The 20,538-nt window shown below is 45.8% G+C and overlaps 2 protein-coding genes across 3 annotated transcripts; one reads left to right on the top strand and one right to left on the bottom strand.

Annotated features, from left to right (window-relative positions):
- Positions 1-17: 17 nt before the first annotated feature.
- Positions 18-6,578, bottom strand: LOC117042968. 2 transcript variants are annotated; one of them, XM_033142591.1, is made up of 3 exons: positions 6,502-6,578; positions 729-1,221; positions 18-592 (listed from the first exon to the last, which is right to left on the bottom strand). In XM_033142591.1, exons 2-3 carry the CDS (start codon positions 1,207-1,209, stop codon positions 93-95), a joined length of 981 nt encoding a protein of 326 aa, XP_032998482.1. In that variant the 5' UTR covers positions 1,210-1,221; positions 6,502-6,578; the 3' UTR covers positions 18-92. The 2 variants fall into 2 exon arrangements, with proteins under 2 accessions (XP_032998482.1, XP_032998481.1); XM_033142590.1 differs by lacking the exon at positions 6,502-6,578 and adding an exon at positions 2,285-2,308.
- Positions 6,579-6,765: 187 nt separating this feature from the next.
- LOC117042118 lies at positions 6,766-13,569 on the top strand. The gene is made up of 2 exons (XM_033141600.1): positions 6,766-6,815; positions 11,339-13,569. The coding sequence occupies exon 2, from the start codon at positions 11,349-11,351 to the stop codon at positions 13,389-13,391; it is 2,043 nt and encodes a 680-aa protein (XP_032997491.1). The 5' UTR covers positions 6,766-6,815; positions 11,339-11,348; the 3' UTR covers positions 13,392-13,569.
- The last annotated feature ends 6,969 nt before the right edge of the window (positions 13,570-20,538 follow it).

The raw sequence follows: 20,538 nt of genomic DNA, 5'->3' as shown, positions 1-20,538 counted from the left end.
TAGTACACATCAGAAATGGGGAAATGGAATGGGGAAACAGGTACAGTGCATTACTGTTTAAAATCATTTTGATCGGAGAGACCAAGGAGAGGTTAATCATCAGTGGACACATTCTTTCCTGCCCTGGCTCTCAGAGAATTCACAGCTTTGTTGATTTCCAGAACGGAGGCCTGGAGTTCCTTATCAGCGAGGAATGCTGCTCCATGCTTCCCTCCCACCACGGCTGCGATTTCCTCCAAGACACCCATCAGCAGCTCAGGAACGCAGGCGTAGCTGGACATGACTTCAGCTGCGTGAATCTTGCCTGCCAATAGATCCAGCAGGGAAAGGCAGTTTCTGATCCAGGACTGCTGCATTGTCACCCCCCTCTGGAGATCAAGCAGCTCACCACACTGGGCTTCAATCTGGGGGATCCTCTGATTTGCGGAGTTGATTCCGGTTTGCACTTTCTGCTCCTTTCGGGAGAGGCGTGCAATCTTGTCACTGTAGCCAGCCACTTCTGCAGTGCAGAGGTCCACAGCCTGTTGTGCCTCAAGTACTAGTTTCTCCGCTGAGTCCAAGGCCGCCTGGTAACCAATAGCCATGCCAGCTCCTAAAAGGAAAAAGACAAATCGGTGATAATTTCATCTGGGGGTATGGAGGGAATGGGTTGGGGTGTTATCTCATGTTCTGGTATCTTGAAGGTACCACTTCTGGTTCAAGACTTACTGGCTCAGGGGATAACCTACCAATGAATGACCCGAGCCCCGGCAGGGCCATCATCTGGATTCCGATTTTCCGGCCCACACTGTTCCTTGCCACTCCCTCACGAGCCAGTCTCAGCTGCTCCTCTGTATGTTCCAGACGCAGCTCCGCAGTTTCCAGCATTTGCTGGGACTTCTTCTCAGTTTCCTTGAGGGCAACGATCTGGGTTCCGAGGTCTGCTAAGTCCCCCTTCTTCTCCTGCAGGTCATCTTGCATGAGTTTCTTCATTGCTATCAAGGCCTCCGACTGGGAATCAAGTAGCTGCAGGCGAGACTCGAGCCTACGTTCAGCCTCGGAAAAATGATGCGATGCTTTGGTGACCTGGCCGTGGGTTTTAGCACACATCTCCTCCTTATTTGACCACGGGAGGAGCAGAAGCCCGGTGAGGAGCACAAGCTCTTGCATTCCCGCCTCCAAGTGTTCCTTGATGGAGGAGTTATAAGTCGTATCGTGCACAAGAGCCATGCTGGATGGGAGCTAGAAGGGGAAACAGAAATGGAGAGCGTATTAAGGACACTCGTGTAGCATGCTTCATGAAGAAAGCCAGATTCAGAACTGAGCGAAAGGAGGCTGATGTGGAACACAGTTGTGAATTTATGAAAATGTCTCTCAACAAATGCCCTGACGGAATGGTCCTCGTTTTACTCCACACATCGGGCAGCATCTAGATCACACCGGTCCCTCACATTAACTGTGAAAGAAAGATGTGCATCCCTAATCCTGAAATGACCACCACCCAGCTTGTCTCCCAAACGTTTTATTACAGAACTTACACTTTTGTTCCCCCAGGAACAAACATAGGAAGCTGCTGATCTTTGGTCAGAGCTAGGATTTCTCTGTTATTGGACAATAATGTGATTTTTGCTGTTGTTGGATATTTAGTCATTCCTTGAGTATAGTTATAAAGGAAGGCAGTACAGTCATACCTTGGATCCTGAATGCCTTGCGAGTCGAACGTTTTGACTCCCAAACGCCGCAAACCCAGAAGTGTGTGCTCCGGTTTGCGAACGTTCTTTGGAACCCGAACGTCTCATGGGACTTCTGCGGCTTCTGATTGGCTGCAGAAGCTTCCTGCAGCCAATCGGAAGCCGCGCCGTGGTTTCCGAACATTTTGGATGTCGAACGCACTTCCGGAATGGATTTCGTTCGACTTCTGAGGTACGGCTGTATACAAATTGAATTGAAATTAATAATAATAATAATAATAATAATAATAATAATAATAATTTATTTCTACCCTGCCCATCCGGCTGGGTTTCCCCAGCCACTCTGGGCGGCTTCCAACAAATATTAAAATACATTAAGATGTCACACTTTAAAAACTTCCCTAAACAGGGCTGCCTTCAGATGCCTTCAAATTAAAATAAACATGCATAAGATCAAGCTATTGGTGCATTATGTTGTACTTCCTTGAGCGTCACTGATCAAAGCAGAAACCACCCAGTGTGGATTACTCATTCACTAGTTTTCTTCTTGGCTTGGGTCAGGGAAGCCCATTGGCTCAAACGCAGTAACTTGGAACGTGCTTTGAGGAGCCCACCTTAAGCTTCATTTCGTCCTGAATTGCAACATGAGCCTGTAAAAAAACGACCCTAAGATAATATCAGCTCTCATAGCCATGGAATCCTCTTCCTCTCTCATGAACCGCCTTAATTCTCACCCTTGGCAAGGGGAATTCCCTCCTCAGTGTATTGGAAGGAGGGCTTGGTTTCTATACGCAAGACAATTTCTCCTGAGATCAGCAAAGACGTGCCAGCCACCCTGAGGCAGTGGCCCTCCACATTCCTGTTAGTCAAGTAATACAGATAAATTGCCATCATACTGATAAGGAATAAACTAAAAAAGGCCCTGAGGGGCAATAAAAACGTAGAGGTGCAGAACCAGGCAGGTGGGTCAACTTGGTGGGTTAAAATGAAAGTTGCATCATATGCCTGGACTGTGGGGGATTCATTGGGAGGGAGATGTCAAATGCAAGAGAAGGCCAGTGTGGTTCCTTCACAAAATTGAACTGTGATTCCCATCAGCGTGAAGAACAGTGCTGTCAAGTATCCCGTTTTCCCTGGGATTCTCCCTTATTTCAAGCAGTTTCCCGCTGCTCTCCCTTATTTTTTATTTCCCTTAAATTTCCCGTTTTTAATGGAAGCAGCTCCTCCCCTGCTGGCCAGGGACTGGGTGGGAAGACCTCGCCTACTTGGAGAGAAAAGCTTCAGCCCTCAAAGCAAGTGGGAGCCGTTTCCCGTGCTTACAGGGGGGTGTATTCCTCCCCCTGCATCAGCCCCAGTCCGTTGCCGCTGAGCCCCTTAACCTGGCCAATAGGGTTAGCTGGCGGGCGGAGCCTGGCTGCCTTTGAGCAGCTGCTGCTTCCTGTCCTGTTTTGATGGGATCAGACAAGAAGACGATGGGGCTCCATTGCGCGGAGCACATGGCTGCCCTCCTCTTTGCTGGCTGCCCTCCTCTTTGCTCCGCTCCGAGCCCGAGCCTGCTTGGAGTTTACATTGCTGCTCCGCCCACTTTTGCTTCTGGCTCCGCCCACCACTGACATGTGACTGTCCCCGAGATAGCTGAGACTGCTGATCCCTTATTTTCAAATCCGAAACTTGACAGCTATGGTGAAGAAGAAGAAGAAGAAGAAGAAGAAGAAGAAGAAGAAGAAGAAGCCACCTATCTGACTGGGTTGCCCCAGCCACAATAGGCAGCTTCCAACAAATGAAAACATTAAGCAGAGTAAGACATCAAACATTAAAAACTTCCCTGAATAGGGCTGCCTTCAGGTGTCTTCTAAAATCAGTTAAAACCCTTTTAAAATGTGGTTTGTGGTGGGCAGGCATTATTGGGCTGTTGTTTTTATTTTGATTATATCTTTTGTGGTTTTACATTTTGAATTTGTTCTGTGATCTAAACAAATATATATATTCTAATAATAATAATAATAATAATAATAATAATACAGTAGTAATAATAATAATAGTTGTTTATTTCCTTGACATCTGACGGGAGGGCATTCCACATGGCAGGCGCCACTGCCGAGAAGGCCCTTTACCCTCAAACATAACCAATGGCCAGGAATTATGGGGATAATGTAGTCCAGCAGCCAAGGAGGATCCCTGACTAGAATTGAGATGAGACCATTTATATGGCACACAGGCTCGTGTTTGCTCAGATGAAGGGAGAGGGTCCTCTCTTACTACCCCACTCAGGAATGCAAGCCCGTTGTCCAAGGATATCAGGTCAGAAGTTAAGACAAGACCCACCTGAGGACCGTAGCTGTCTTTATGAAATGTGGTCTGAAAGGGGAACTGGAGGATAGCGTGCCAAGTTAATCATCTGTTTATAACCGGCCGAAGTAACTCTTTGGTGTCCTGAACCCCAGCAGTGGCATGCTTCACTCACTCACATTTTACTGAGTGTCTGCATGGTGCCATCAAATCATTGACTTACTGTGGTTCCCCATCCTCCTCAGTCTGCAGAAAACCTGGCCTTTTTTGTGTTGAAAGAACAGACAACATTGCACTACCTTTCTATGGCCTGGTTTTGACGAGTAAAATAGTATTGTTAAAAGATGATATTTAAGAAAATAATAATAATAATAATAATAATAATAATAATAATAATAATAATAATAATAATAATATTTTTTTTTTATTTATACCCCGCCCTTCCCCGCCAAACTGGGCTCAGGGCGGCTAACACCAATAAAATCACAACAAAAACATAAAACAGTTCATTAAAATACAATTTAAAATTGTACTATGTACTATCGTTTTATTTTCTCTTTTGCTGGTCTATGACCGTAATAAAGATTTATTTATTTATTTGATGAGTAAAGTGATATATCAGGCGGCGAAACCTATCCTCTTCTACACATTTTACTGTAATTGTTTTTTTGTTCTTTCAGCACGCTTTCTAAAATCAATCTTTTATTTAGCGCTGAAATGCCTTAGTTACTGCATTTGTTTGCATTTAAAAAAAAACTGGTGCATCAAAATTTGTTCACCTCCTCATGCACATTTCACCTAATTCATGTACAGTAATGTACATAATTTTATGCATTTCGGTGCAGAATAACATTGCCTGATATAACCTCTTACAAGGAATTCCCTCTAAAACAATGCATTTATGTACATTACATTGACCAATATACTGGTATTCATTTTCATGTGCATTTTCCCCTAACACATGCTTTTTTGTTTGTTTGTTTTGGTACCCATTTTTGGGTCAAGGAACTGCATGGCAGTATTTGGAGAAATATGAATTTGAAAGGCTAGCTAGCTATGTTTTGGTTTGTGTACATATTAGGCTGAACCGAACAAATTACGTCCTCTTCGCTATCAGCCACCGGTTTAGCCATGACCTTGTTTATCTCTCCCCTTCCTCAGTCTGCTCTAAAATACGTTCTGAGTTCATGTAACATTATTGGCAAGTCTTGTAAGGTTGAACATACCCATTATTTTTTTTAGTTAGATCTGTCCTGCCTTAAAAAACATTCTGCATTATTTGGAAACTTGCATATACCCGCTCAGACTATTTGTCCATTCACTGACTTCAGTATTGTCTACTCTGACTGGTAGCCAGCGGCCGTCCTGATCAATTCCATTCCCTTTCATCTTCAAACTTGTTGTTGTTGTTCAGTCGTTCAGTCGTGTCCGACTCTTTGTGACCCCATGGACCAGAGCACGCCAGGCACGCCTATCTTTCACTGCCTCCCGCAGTTTGGCCAAACTCATGCTAGTCGCTTCAAGCACAGATACCAGGGATTGAATCTTGGAATTCCCACATTCAAACTCAATTCCTCCTTTTTAAATCAGTGACCTGTGGTCCCTGCCCTATTATTTTATTTGTTACCGACTTAAATTGCTGGGGGGTGGGCGGGAGGGAAATAGAAGTCATCTGTCATAAAACATACAGGTGAAATTCGAAAAATTAGAATATTGTGGGAAAATCCATTTATGTAAGCAATTGTTTTCATTAGCTACTGGAGTTTAATATATGAGATAGACTCATGACATGCAAAGTGAGATATGTCAAGCCTTTGCTTGTTATGATTGTGATGATTATGGCGCACAGCTGATGAAAACCCCAAAGTTGAAATTGTTAATTTGGGGTTCTCATCAGCTGTACACCATAATCATCACAATTATAACAAATAAAGGCTTGACATATCTTGTTTTGCATGTCATGAGTCTATCTCATACATTAGTTTCAGTCTATCTCATTACATTACTTAGAGGAGAAATGACGCAAAAAACTTTTGGTGAATGGAAAATATTTAAAGAATACATAAGAATATATTGCAATAATAAGGCCATATTAGCAGAACTAGAGTGATACTTGTAATTAAATAAATATTGAATACTATTGAAGATAAAGGAATGAGAAATAAAGATCAAAACTGTGCAGACAAACAATGATGTAATGAAAGCACATTAAGAAAGATCGGAAGATTTGTATGTATGTGAGAAGTGTGTTTATGTAAACCAATGTTAACCTTTTTTCCTCGTGTTTTTCTTCCCCCCCCCTTTGTTTTCTTTTTCTATTTCTTCTTTTTTATTTGTATTGATGAGACTGTAAATATTTTTTTAATGTGTGTAAATAAAACCAATAAAGATTACTTTTTAAAAAAAGTTGAATTACTGAAAGAAATTAGCCTTTCCACGATATTCTAATTTTTTGAGTTTCACCTGTATAAGCTTTTCATTTGGTGCCAGAAACTCAGTGTTACTGCCCATCCAACTTTTCCTTTGCTATATAGAGACTTACCCTGTTGGAAGCTGTTACTTGCACAATCTTCGTTTGCTCTGGATCTCGTCCCCGCTTCCCAATCTACACTTTGCTTTCCGAGACCACCTGCAAATAACAGAGGTGGTAAGCCAATCGGAATGCAAAATGCTCATCCCGCTCCTCAACCCAAGGATTTAAACATCAACCTGGGAGGAACTAGGATTTATGTCCTTGTGCAGCCAGGTATTTCGAAACACTTGGGGTATGTGGCTTAACACACCCAGAGCCTATTTATGGGTCTCTTAAGTTGAGACCTGAGCACACCGCACCCTTGTCTTTTGGCTCGACGAAAGGTGAGTGAGCTTTGATGCAAGAGGGGATCCCTGGAGATTTTAGATCACTGGCAGCTCATTTTACTGTAAAAATTAGTGCGGAATCAACAGGGTGGCGTGGATGACTATTGAGGCGCTACAGATTTGTGGGCCTTGGGATTTTAATGGAGCGGCGTGGGGACTGGATGGATAACATTACTAAAAAGCACAAAACTTCAATAGAGATTGGGACAAATATCGATTATGTCTAAATGAACACTGTAAACGCTTGAACTCTTTGGCAGGCTTTTAATGACTCTTGGAATGTAACAGAGACTTTGGACGTAATGGAGGACTGTAATTTGGATGAACTTATAATATGCAGTTGACAAAGGTATTTTAAAAACCCACGGAGGGGAGGAGGGAAGTCCTGAGATTCGGAAGAATCTTGTTTTAATTTTTGATATTTGCAACAATTTTATTTTTGCGAATGAATTTGTAAAACCAATAAAAATTATTATTCTTTTAAAAAAAAGAGAGAAAGAGAGCAACACTAATAAGTAAGCAGTGTGGTGTAGTGGTTAAGAGCTGTAGACTCGTAATCTGGTGAACCGGGTTCGCTTCCCCGCTCCTCCACATGCAGCTGCTGGGTGACCTTGGGCTAGTCACACTTCTCTGAAGTCTCTCAGCCCCACTCACCTCACAGAGTGTTTGTTGTGGGGGAGGAAGGGAAAGGAGAATGTTAGCTGCTTTGAGACTCCTTCGGGTAGTGATAAAGCGGGATATCAAATCCAAACTCTTCTTATGAAAGGGAGGGGAGGAAGGGAAAGGAGAATGTTAGCCGCTTTGAGACTCCTTCGGGTAGTGATAAAGCGGGATATCAAATCCAAACTCTTCTTATGAAAGGGAGGGCAAGAAAAGGGATAACGTATGGGGAAGATCATGGAAAAACATTAGCCATCATTATACAGCCTTCAGTAGCAGAGTAGGGGGGTCAACACAGTAGTGGCTGATGCCTATTGGCAGAAGACAAAAAGAGACCAACAACAGTAGGTGGAACCAGAGTAATGACAGGCGGTTTTGCTCACATCCTTCTCTCTGCTGAGTTCCACAAGGGCAACACTGAGAGCATTGGCACCTGTCTGCCTCAACAGAACAACAGATTCCTAGTTTAATTAGGGGGAAAGGAAGTAGATTCTAGTGAATCAGGGTAAGGGGCTGAATGCTAGAAATCGGGGGGGGGGGCTGCATCCACACCAGACCTTTAAGGCACGTTCAGGGCACATTTGCCCCTCCCAAGAATCCTGGGAACTGTAGTTTGTTAACGGCGCTGGGAGTTGTAGTTCTGTGACGGGTAAGCTACAATTCTCAGAATGTGTGTGTGTGGGGGGGGAAATGTGCTTTGAATGTCTGGTGTATACGCAGAGTGGGAATTCTGTGAACAGCAGAGCTGGGGAGGCGACAAAAAGCTTGCCCCACACACACACACACTCGGTGGGGTGTACCGTATTTTTTAGAAGTAGACAATTTGAAAGTTCACACATTTGTGCAACATGTTTTGTAATGGGAAAAAATGAAAAGGACAAACAGCCCACTGACCGTTCTGCTTGTCCTTTGCTTGTCCTTTGTCCCTGCAAAGCACAGGTCTGGGAAGTTTTCCCACTTGACCTGCTCTTTAGCTTTTAATCAGAACAAACCTCAATCTGCGGAAAAGCCCATTGCCGTTTGGTCCAATGTGGTGTAAAAAAGCAGTTTCCCCCAAGGAAAAGCAGCAGGACGAGAAGAAAAGTGTGTAAACCCTGAGAAGAGATATGCACAAGAATGCACTCAGGGCAAATGGTTATCAGCTGGTGTTTGCATCATATGATGTTGACCTATATTAAAGTGCCAATGCTGTTTTATTTTTTATTTTTGTAGTTTAAAGCTGTGTTACATGAACTTGCAAATTTCGTAGTTCCTTTTTTAAGAAAATATTATGAATCCAAACTGATTGTTTGATTGTGGACGCATCACTGATATCTGAATATCCACTTGTCTGCATGGCTCTTAACTAATAGGCCAGATGTTTGGGACTATTCCTATCTGCAAGATAATGTTTTATAGCCTCAAAACAGAGGAAGGCTCTCCAAGCCTTTTACAAGGGAACGTTAAGCAAGGGCTAATAAACCCATACACTTTTATGGTTATCTGCTTTTCCCATCTGTTTCCCCTGCCCTTTTCCAACTCAGACCCGGTTTGTTGTTACCTGGGGTGGTTGATTAACGGCTTGTGTGTTTTGGTAAACCTAAAGGCAATCCAAGGCTGTCAATCCTTGAAGAAGGATAACAAAAAGTGAGGGCGGCAAATTATGTCGCAACAATTCCACACAGTTGTTTGAGCCCGTAAACCAGTCAGTCAAATGGCAAATTGACTCAGTAAGCTAAAAGCAGGCCCATTTCAGATTCATTGCCAGGGGCGTTTCTAGCCCCTTGGCTGCCCAGGGCGGGAAGCCAAGAGGCACCCTGGAGGCGGGGCATCGCGGCGTGTGCATGCGTCATGGCATCATGCCGCACGTGCACAGTACGACACCCCGCCCCCGGGGATGCCGAGTGGCAGCTCCTGCCTGCTCAGGGAAAAATGGGAAGCATAGCAGGCGCAGCCCAACCAACGCCGAAAGAAGCTGCCGAAAGGGGAGAAAAAAGGAAGCAAAGCAGCCGCTTGAAGGCGCCTGCTTTCCCTTTGGGGGGGGAAGCAAAGTGGGCGCTTTGCTTCCTTTTTTCTCCCCTTTCGGCCCCTTCTTTCGGCGTGAGGGGCAAGCCAGCGAGGAGGGGGTGTCATGCCAGCAACAAGCGTGGTGTAGTGGTTAAGAGCGGTAGACTCGTAATCCGGTGAACCGGGTTTGCGTCTCCGCTCCTCCACATGCAGCTGCTGGGTGACCTTGGGCTAGTCACACTTCTCTGAAGTCTCTCAGCCCCACTCACCTCACAGAGTGTTTGTTGTGGGGGAGGAAGGTAAAGGAGAATGTTAGCTGCTTTGAGACGCCTTCAGGTAGTGATAAAGCGGGATATCAAATCCAAAACTCTCCTCTTCTTCTCCTCCTCGCTGGCCCGCCCCTCGCGCCGACAAAAAACCGCTGGAAGGGGGAAAAGACAGCATGCCCCCATTCAGGGCCCGCCCTGCGGGGTGGGGTGGGGGGGGCGGCCAAAGTGTCACCCCCTCCCCTGGAACCCAGGGTGGCCCGCCCCCGCCCCCTTGCTCCACCCCTGTTCATTGCACAAAGCTGTCAAATACATTCATTTCCATGAATTGCTACATCTTCTTCCCATTTCAGAGAACACAGAAACCCCGACTTTCAGTATCATTTCTGCCATCTAACTAACCCACTAGACTACTCCAAAGCTTCCCTGGCTGGTCTCTTTCCTATAACTCCCTTTTCTAGAATCCTCCTGATTCTAAGTTTTTTGGCTGTAGCTTCAACACCTGCTACCTTCCAAGAGAATCCAGAGACTGGGGCCAGTGGCCTCTTCCACCCCCAGATATAACTCACAGACACCACAAAGTTTTAAGAAAATCCTGACATTCTGGCACCCAATGCTGCCTTTAGATCAGGGGTCAGCAACCTTTTTCAGCCGTGGTCCGGTCCACCATCCCTCAGACCATGTGGTGGGCCGTACTATATTTGGGGGGGGGGATGAACAAATTGCTATGCCCCACAAATAACCCAGAGATGGATTTTAAATAAAAGGACACGTTCTACTCATGTAAAAACATACTGATTCCTGTGCCAGTTCCTGTCAGCCCCAGCCAGCATGGCCAATGATGAGGCATGATGGGAGTTGTAGCACAAAATACTTAAAGGACTCCAAGTTGAGGGAGGATGGTTTATCAGTATTGCCCATGGATGCAGATGGTATCAGATGACCTACCACAAATCAGATCTGTATAATTATGGTTGTTGGGAGACTAGGCAGGAGAAGCCACCTGCTGGCTGTCTCTCAAGGTGTAGGGAAAGGGCCCACCAATCTTAGAATCATGGCCCCTTGTGTTTGTTCAAGAAACCAATTCATGGTACCAGTTTTCTGGCTCATACAACCTCTAAGCGTTATTTCTGGAAAAACAAAATAAAAAAATTCCTTCCAGTAGCACCTTAGAGACCAACTAAGTTAGTCCTTGGTATGAGCTTTCGTGTGCATGCACACTTCTTCAGATACATTATTTCTGGTAAATGGATAGAAAGAGTTATAATCTTGCAGCTTCAGGGGCACTTTGACAAGAATAGACTCAGAGATTTACAACTTCTGGTTCCCTATAGTATCAAGATTTTGCTTGTCTCAACAACCTACACTTGGTGAGGAATTTGTTGGTTTGTTGAGACCTAACACTAGTCAGGTGACTGCCCCTTGTGACACAGGCTCCTGTTTTCAGGTGCTCTGGCCTTTGGATCTGTTTGGTTAAAAGAGTAATGTTTGTGAGTGAGTGAATGAGTGAGTGAGTGAGTGAATGAATGAATGAATGAAAAAATTTAATGTGATGGGCTGGTTCTCAAGGTCCTCTTTCCTGAATGACATGTCACTTTTGTTCTCCAGGCTTCGCACAATGGCATCACCAGAAGGAAAACCACATGGTTTGGTCAAGGCTGTGGAGACCCTCAGCAAAGGACATGATGTACGCAAAGAAACCGAGCTTCTCATGAAACCATACGCCAACTGGGAAGAGTTTCTCATGCCAGCACCCATCTCCATTGCTATCTTGGGGGAGCTGATCTTCATCTCAACAGGGCAGGGCGACTTCTCCATCAACCTGCTTCCACCAGAGGGAGGCTTCCAGCACCTTAAGTACCCAGAATCCTTCAAGGCTTCTTTGTGCCAAGTGAGCAATCGAGGTTGGACCGCCTTCAACGAGGCTCACGTCAACATGGACCAAATCAGGCTGCTCGCAAACGGCATTCCGGAACAGATGAAAACAATTGTGCGGACTCTCATCCAGGAGGCCGAGGTGGTCACCGCCTTGCTTCCTAACCAGCTGAGGAACCTCCAGACAGCGACAGAGCAGTGCGGTGGGCTGGCCAAGGCAGTGAGGGCCAAGTTCACCGATGTGATCAACCTCATCCAGGAACTCCTCGAGGCTTGTCTCAACGCCAAGCAGGGCTACGAGAAGGAGCTGGAGGAAGTGCAGACGGCTCTGGAACAAGCCAAGATCAGAGAAAAGTCGGCCAAGGAGGCCAAGGAGATGGCTGAAAGGTACCACCACCAGATGAGGGAGCATGTGGAAGAGTCCTTCCAACAGTACAAGAAAGCCATGGAATCCATCCCCACTGGCTGGGATGCAGTGGGAATGGAGCTGGTCACCACCCTCACTCAGACCCTTAGTGCTTTTTCAGTTGAGTTTACACGGATGGCAGCAGGGAGGCAGGGGAGTGTGGGAGAAGCAGCTGGCATGGGCAGTGGGGAGGGACTGGCCAGGATGTTTCCATTTATATCAGCTAGTGTCATCTGCTCCAAGTCTGCTGAGCTGTTAACGTTTGCTACCAGCTTGAAGAACGTCTTGGATGAACATGGAGGCCTTAAGGCATCTATGATTGTTGATGAGAAGAGTGGGGAGGTCAAAACAGAGTGGGTGAAGAAGAACCTACAGAGGCTGAGAGACTCCATTGAGAAAGAGGAAGGGTGCGACCCCAAAGTCAAAGCCCAGGAGATTTGCCAAGGTGGGTTGGATATTTGCCAACAGTTGGAGAAGGTGGCCTCAGCGGTGGGTGGCATTGGTTCTGTGGGGAAGAGCTTGCTGGATGGGATACACCAACTCCACAAGAAGGCCTTGGAGTTCGACTCCTATAGCAAGGCCTACACTCGGTCTCCGGCCTTTTCCCCCAAACCACCTAACGTGTCCAAGATGGGGGAAGCAGCAAGCTCAGGGGTGGAAAGCGCCCGTCTGAAAGTACAGCAGAGCCGGGAGACGCTGAAGGCCACGAGGGAGGAGTATCAGAGGAGCTTTGAAAACTTCAAGAAGCAGAACGAGGAATTGGCAGAGATTCTCTGCACCATGAGAGGCTATCAAGTTAAGGAGGTGGACTTTGACACGGCCAGAAAAATGCTCATCAAGGGCCTGGAAGCCCTGGGGAGGGTGAAGGAGCAATGGGAGAAGATGGTGAGGTTTTTCCAAATGATCTCCAACTTAATTGATTCCTGCTTGGTCTGGAGCGTGAAAGAATTTTCCGACACTGTGGATGGAGCCCAGAAGATCTCCAGCTACTCATCCAAAGCCTTCGCAGCTGACCTGGTTTACGGGCATGTTTTTAATGCCTCAAGCATGGCCCAGCTGGTAGCCATGATTTCCGAGACTTACACCCTGGTGTCGGAGAAGTACCTCATGGAGCGTGTGAGCAGCTTAGGCCGCCTCCTCGCCATGGAAGCTGACCAACCGAGCCTGGCTGCTGAGCGAGCTGCATTAGCTGAAGGCTGCGACGCGGCACGGAAAGCGGTGAAGGAGCTGGTGCTGGAGAAGAAGGCAGAGTTCGAGAGAGGGCTGGAGGCCAGAGCACAGGCCATCGAAAGGGAGATCAGAGCTGTGCTGCCTGCAAACGGGGATGCTGAGCCGCACCTGAGAGAGCTCAGCCTGGAGGAGGAAAGCAAGTTTCTGTAAGTCCTGGAGAAAGGGCTCCAAACCGTGGGTGGGTGTTGTCTGAGAAGGCCTTAGGAGGCAGGGCTGCAACCAAGAGACTGCTGGTGATTAACTCACAGGTCAAAGGTCCCACTTCACCACTGCTGCAAACATGAAACAGAAATACCTTCGTTCTGTATGTTCATTAAAGGGACAATAAACATGAAAAGAGACTGCAAAAGTTTATGTGTGTATGTGGCAACCTGCTGCCATCTGGTGGAAGAAGTGCTTGGTGTTTATTTGATATTGAGGGACAACCATTTCCCCAGAACTTTTCTATTTTATATTCTAATGATGATGATGATGATATTGGGGTGGGGGGGGTACTGACGCTGTGGGTGCCACTGGCGGGAAGGGTGCGCCTGTCTCCCCACTCCTCCATCAGTCCCTGCCTCTAGCTTACTTTGAGAGCGTTTTGAGATGCAGATCAGTCCAAACCACTCTGGATCAATCTGATCCACTTCAAAACTGGTCCAGAGTTGCTTTGACCCGCTTTGGAATAAGCCCGATTCATTTCGGAATTTGATATTCATCCAAAGTCATGATGCAGCACTGGTTTCTTCAAGAGAGCAAGTGTACACAGAGGATGGAGGCCACTTCCTATGCTCTCCTGCAATACCAAAGTCACCCAAACAATCTCATAATGTCAGCCGGCAACCCAGCAACAGCATATGAATCAATCTGGCTAACCTGATCCAAACACACACACCCCACTCACACACGAAAACAAATTTCACTACAGCCAATCGAAGACAACCAACCACCCCCTAGGCCACCCCCCAACCTGTCTCACCACCAAAGGAATACAAGCAAATAATACAGAGAACCCACACAAGCGACGGTGATGCAAAACCCCACACGTACATTAAGTAGGAGAACAGGAGCATGGCCACCCTAGCCCACCCCACTCACCATTCCCCCCTCCACCTCTTTCCCCCTTTTCTTCCTAATGTCTCAACAAATGAAACTGATCTGTAGAAAATGTAACTTGAAAGAAGAAACATTGCACATGCTTTTGTACACCAAGAAATCTTTAATAAAAATGTAAAAATGTATTTGTACGCAGGGATTTTCATAGTTCTTTATTTAAACTGATGTTATTGGTACCTTTTTGCTGTTTGGAAAGTTCCTGTATCTATTCAGCTGTTTCTTCATGCTCTTTGGCTGTATTCTAATAAAAGTGAGATGGCCACACTGAGGGTTGTGTGTGTGTTTAACCTGGTTTAACTCCCCACCCCAATGAAAATCCAGTGTCCTGCCGCTAAAATAAACCATAGATATGAAGCAAATATAGTTAAAAGATAAAACTTATAAAACTCCTAAGAGGCAGATCCTGCTTTCAGACTCTTAGAAAAATCAGTAAGACCTCAAATTTTGGATAATTGACAAATGAGCTTTGCTCTGATCAACTGTTGAAATGTGTAGGTACCAAAGGTTGGGGGGTGAAGGTGCTGTTTGCTTGGTTCATATTCTGCTCTAACCACATGAGCAATAACCGCAGATGCTAAGATAGCCGCTAAACAAGCTGATTTTGAAAGGATTTTATAGCCAGTTTTAGTAACTTAGAATCATAGAATCGGAAGAGACCACAAGGGCCATCCAGTCCAACCCCCTTCAAAGCAGGATACACCATCAAAGCATTCCTGACAGATGGCTGTCAAGCCTCCGCTTAAAGACCTCCAAAGAAGGAGACTCCACCACACTCCTTGGCAGCAAATTCCACTGTCGAACAGCTCTCACTGTCAGGAAGTTCTTTCTAGTGTTTAGGTGGAATCTTCTTTCTTGTAGTTTGAATCCATTGCTCCGTGTCCGCTTCTCTGGAGCAGCAGAAAACAACCTTTCTCCCTCCTCTATATGACATCCTTTTATATATTTGAACATGGCTATCGTATCACCCCTTAACCTTCTCTTCTCCAGGCTAAACATACCCAGCTCCCTAAGCTGTTCCTCTTGCAACTCTTGCAATTTTCCAGTATATTTGACAAAGTGATTTGCATGCTTGCTATGTGTCAGCTACTGTATAAATATTGTATAACGTTCAGAGCGACAGTGGCGAGGCTTATCCCCTGATAAGCATATCAGAAAATAAAGGATAGTAGAATCAGAGAACGGTAGAGTTAGAAGGGACCCAGAGGGTCATATAGTCCCACTCTCTGCAATGCAGGAATCACAACTAAAGCGCACATGCCTGATGGCCACCAAACTATAGGAGTATAGTGTAGGGAAGTAATAGTACCACTATATTCTGCTCTGGTCAGACCTCACCTGGAATACTGTGTCCAGTTCTGGGCACCACAGTTCAAGAAAGATACTGACAAGCTGGAACGTGTCCAGAAGAGGGCAACCAAAATGGTCAAAGGCCTGGAAACGATGCCTTATGAGGAACGGCTTAGAGGGAGCTGGGTATGTTTAGCCTGGAGAAGAGAAGGTTAAGGGGTGATACGATAGCCATGTTCAAATATATAAAAGGATGTCATATAGAGGAGGGTGAAAGGTTGTTTTCTGCTGCTCCAGAGAAGCGGACACGGGGCAATGGATTCAAACTACAGGAAAGATTCCACCTAAACATTAGGAAGAACTTCCTGACAGTGAGAGCTGTTCGGCAGTGCAATTTGCTGCCAAGGAGTGTGGTGGAGTCTCCTTCTTTGGAGGTCTTTAAGCGCAGGCTTGACAGCCATCTGTCAGGAATGCTTTGATGGTGTTTCCTGCTTGGCAGGGGGTTGGACTGGATGGCCCTTGTGGTCTCTTCCAACTCTATGATTCTATGATTCTAACTTCTGCTTAAAAACTTCCAGCGAAGGAGAGTCCACAACCTCCCGAGGGAGTCCATTCCACCATCGGACAGTTCTTACTGTCAGGAAGCTCCACCTGATGTTTAGTCCGAATGGATTTGCATACCTTAAATTGTTTTAGAATTAAAGCACTATAAGTGAATGAGGCTCGATCAGGGTAGATGTTTGCATACAGGGTGTCAAGCCAGAACTTAATTTCTCAGCTGTTGGGAACAGATAAGCACACCGCTGGTGAGGTCACGCCACCCACCCTTGGGTGGAGCAAAATCACCCAGCTTCCCATGCACACACAACCCCACCAGGCAAACCTTTGGGACGCTGGAACTAGATTGCTTCAGTTTGGTCTGGTTCCACTTGGCATCCAAAGTGATAAACATCACATGACCCATCCATGCTTTGTTATCTTGGACTGAAAGGGTCTATGCCCCGTGGTAAGAACCTGAACACTAGAAGGAAGGCTTTTCAAATACCTCCCAAGACGAGGCAACTCAGACCTCCTGCCACTGAACAGCTGCCTCCTCTCTCTTATGTCTGATTATCCCAACAGTTTTGACATTGAGAGCCTGGTGAGACAACCTTATATTTGTTTTATGTTTTGCTTAGACTGGTACCTTTAGGAATATAGGAAGCGTAGTGCTGATAATGCCAAGGTTGCAGGTTCGATCCCCGTATGGGACAGCTGCAAATTCCTGCACTGCAGAAGGGTTGGACTAAATGATTCTCAGGGTTCCTTCCAACTCTGCAATACTACGATTCTATTATCTAGCCCAGGCCCAGCATTTCCAACACTGACTGGCAGCAGGTCCCCAGGGTCTCTGCCCATCTTCTGTTGCCCGATCTGTCTTAGCATTTACGGAAAACATGTTACTCATGTGTGCAGTGTAGTGTGTGTGTGTGTGTGTGTGTGTGTGTGTGTGTGTGTGAATGCTTTTAGGTTTTTGTTTTGTTTTGGGGGCAAATTTTTAAAATTAGTTTTACATAATTATTATACCCAACAAACATAACAATTCCAAAGAAAAAACAAAAGCTTCTCTCGAAACTTCGGACCTCCCTCCCTCGGTTCTATTTCTAAATTTTATTTATTCCTGCATCTTGTGTTGGGCCAATGGCCGTAAATAAAACTTACTTACTCCTCCTCCTGCATCTCTTACTGTACTGTACTATATCTATTACATATCCATAATGTCCAAACAAAATAAAAAAAAATTCCTTCCAGTAGCAACTTAGAGACCAACTAAGTTTGTTCTTGGTATGAGCTTTCGTGTGCATGCACACTTCTTCAGATACACAGTGCCCAAAGTTCATGTTACTTTACAAGTGCTTTTGTATTCCTGTTTACGTTGGTCTCTAAGATACGTTGTAAAATTATTCCAGTCCTTAATAAAAATTTGGTCTTCCTGATTTCTGATCTTCCCCATCATTTTTGCCATTTCGGCATAGTTCATCAACTTGGTCTGCCATTCTTCTCTGGTCGGGACTTTGTTTTCTTTCCATCTCTGGGCTAAAAGCATCCTTGCTGCTGTGGTCACGGGAATAAACAGTCTTTTCTTCTCTTTTGGTAATTCCGTAGCTATAATTCCTAATAAAATAGCTTCTGGTTTTTGTTAATGGACTCTGCCATTCATATTCGGGCGCCTTTATTATGCATGGCTACTCGGACCTGTCTCCTCTCCCACGCTGCTCCATGGTTCTTGCGCTTGCAAAATTCTCCTCTATTGCTACATCACCTTAAACATTTTTTTCAATTCATTATATATCATTTCCCCGAACGCTTTTACCACCCCACATGTCCACCACATATGATAAAAGGTGCCTTCTTTCTTTTTACGTTTCCAATAATAATAATAATAATAATTTATTATTTATACCCCGCCCATCTGGCCGGGTCTCCCCAGCCACTCTGGGCGGCCTCCAACAAATATCAAAATACAATACAGAGTCACAAATTAAAAACTTCCCTAAACAGGGCTGCCTTTAGGTGTTTTCTGAATGTCAGGTAGTTGTTTATTCCCTTGACTTCTGACGGGGGGGCGTTCCACAGGGCGGGCGCCACTACCGAGAAGGCCCTCTGCCTGGTTCCCTGTAGTTTTGCTTCTCGCAGTGAGGGAACCGCCAGAAGGCCCTCGGCGCTGGATCTCAGTGTCCGGGCTGAATGATGGGGGTGGAGACGCTCCTTCAGGTATACAGGACCGAGGCCGTTTAGGGCTTTAAAGGTCAACACCAACACTTTGAATTGTGCTCGGAAATGTACTGGGAGCCAATGCAGATCTCTCAGGACCGGTGTTATGTGGTCCCGGCGGCCACTCCCAGTCACCAGTCTAGCTGCCGCATTCTGGATTAATTGCAGTTTCCGGGTCACCTTCAAAGGTAGCCCCACGTAGAGCGCATTGCAGTAGTCCAAGCGGGAGATAACCAGAGCGTGCACCACTCTGACAAGACAGTCTGCGGGCAGGTAGGGTCTCAGCCTGCGTACCAGATGGAGCTGGTAGACAGCCGCCCTGGACACAGAATTAACCTGCGCTTCCATGGACAGCTGTGAGTCCAAAATGACTCCCAGGCTGCGCACCTGGTCCTTCAGGGGCACAGTTACCCCATTCAGGACCAGGGAGTCCCCCACACATATTTGAAGCAGTTCTATGCATTCTTGCTGATTTACTAGGTGTTACAGATACCAGTTAGAAGACGCCTGCTTCTTGGGAGAAAAGCAATGACAAACCTAGACAGCATCTTAAAAAGCAAAGACTTCACCTTGCCGACAAAGGTCCGTATAGTTAAAGTTATGGTTTCCCAGTAGTAATGTATGGAAGTGAGAGCTGGACCATAAAGAAGACTGATTGCCGAAGAATTGATGTTTTTGAATTATGGTGCTGGAGGAGACTCTTGAGAGTCCCATGGACTGCAAGAAGATCAAACCTATCCATTCTCAAGGAAATCGGCCCTGAGTGCTCACTAGAAGGACAGATCCTGAAGTTGAGGCTCCAGTACTTTGGCCACCTCATGAGAAGAGAAGACTCCCTGGAAATGACCCTGATGTTGGGAAAGATGGAGGGCACAAGGAGAAGGGGACGACAGAGGATGAGATGGTTGGACAGTGTTCTCAAAGCTACTACCATGAGTTTGGCCAAACTGTGGGAGGCAGTAAAGGATAGGCGTGCCTGGCGTGCTCTGGTCCATGGGGTCACGAAGAGTCGGACACGACTGAACGACTGAACAACAACAACAACACAGATACCAGTGGCACATCATTTTCATATAATTTTCTTTCGACGTACAGCAAGCTGTAAATTTTAAATCTTCTTTCCATAACTTTTTCCCATGATAAAAGCTGTATATAAATACTTTTTGAGTCCACATTCCTTTGAGGCCATTTGGTCTATCCCTACATTTGGGCTTGGGGGAAAATAACTTTCAAGGGTGCAAGTTCCTGGGTGCTTCCAAACACAAGTTTACTGCAGAGTCAGTGCTGCTCATGGCTGAAACGTTTTCGCCATCTACATGACATCACCATCAAAATGCCAGCACTTACTTGGAATCGTAGAGTTGGAAGGGACCCCACAGGTCATCTAGTCCAACCCCCCACAATGCAGGAATCTCAACTAAAGCATCCATGACAGATGGCCATCCGAGTTCTGCTTAAGAACCCGCAACCCCCGGACGGATACTGTTCCACTGCCGAACAGCTCTTACAGTCAGAAATTTCTTCCTGGTGCCTCTTCATCCTTTAAATTTCCCTCACACACCCATCCTTTGGTACATACACATTTTAGCTGTTTCCCAGTAGAGCTGGCACATGCGTGGAATACACGTTTTTCAACTTATTTCCCAACCTGTCAATCATGATGCTTTGTGAATTAATTGTCTGACTTTATTACGCACTGCTACTCGGACCTGTCTCCTCTCCCACGCTGCTCCATGGTTCTTGCGCTTGCACAGTTCTCCTCTACAGTATTGCTACATTTAAAAACAACAATCCTATTCCTTGGGCATCATTGAGACACAGAGCCCGATCACCGACAGCTCATGGGGGGAGAGACCCTGTTTAAGCGAGGATCTCTTGTCTACGTGACCTCAGTAGCCCGAACGTGGGTCGGGCATTGCTTTCTGCTTTTACTTGTAGTTCAACTTTGTGTTTTTTCACTTGCAAATACCGGTACGAAGCTGGAGCCCTAAAATGAAATGTTTCCGGTTTGCCAGATGCCTCCTGGCCTTTTGCTGACTCCTGCAGGGGGCGCTGTTGCGCAGGTTGAACCGCTGAGTTGCCCATTTCCGAAATTCCGTTTTTTTAAACATGCAAAAAAAAAAAAAAGGAGCTTAGTAGAATCAGAATCAGAAGAATC

This window comes from Lacerta agilis, chromosome 2 (genome assembly GCF_009819535.1).
Source record: "Lacerta agilis isolate rLacAgi1 chromosome 2, rLacAgi1.pri, whole genome shotgun sequence".
Taxonomy (NCBI): Eukaryota; Metazoa; Chordata; class Lepidosauria; order Squamata; family Lacertidae; genus Lacerta; species Lacerta agilis.
This window is presented reverse-complemented; position numbering and strand designations above follow the sequence as displayed.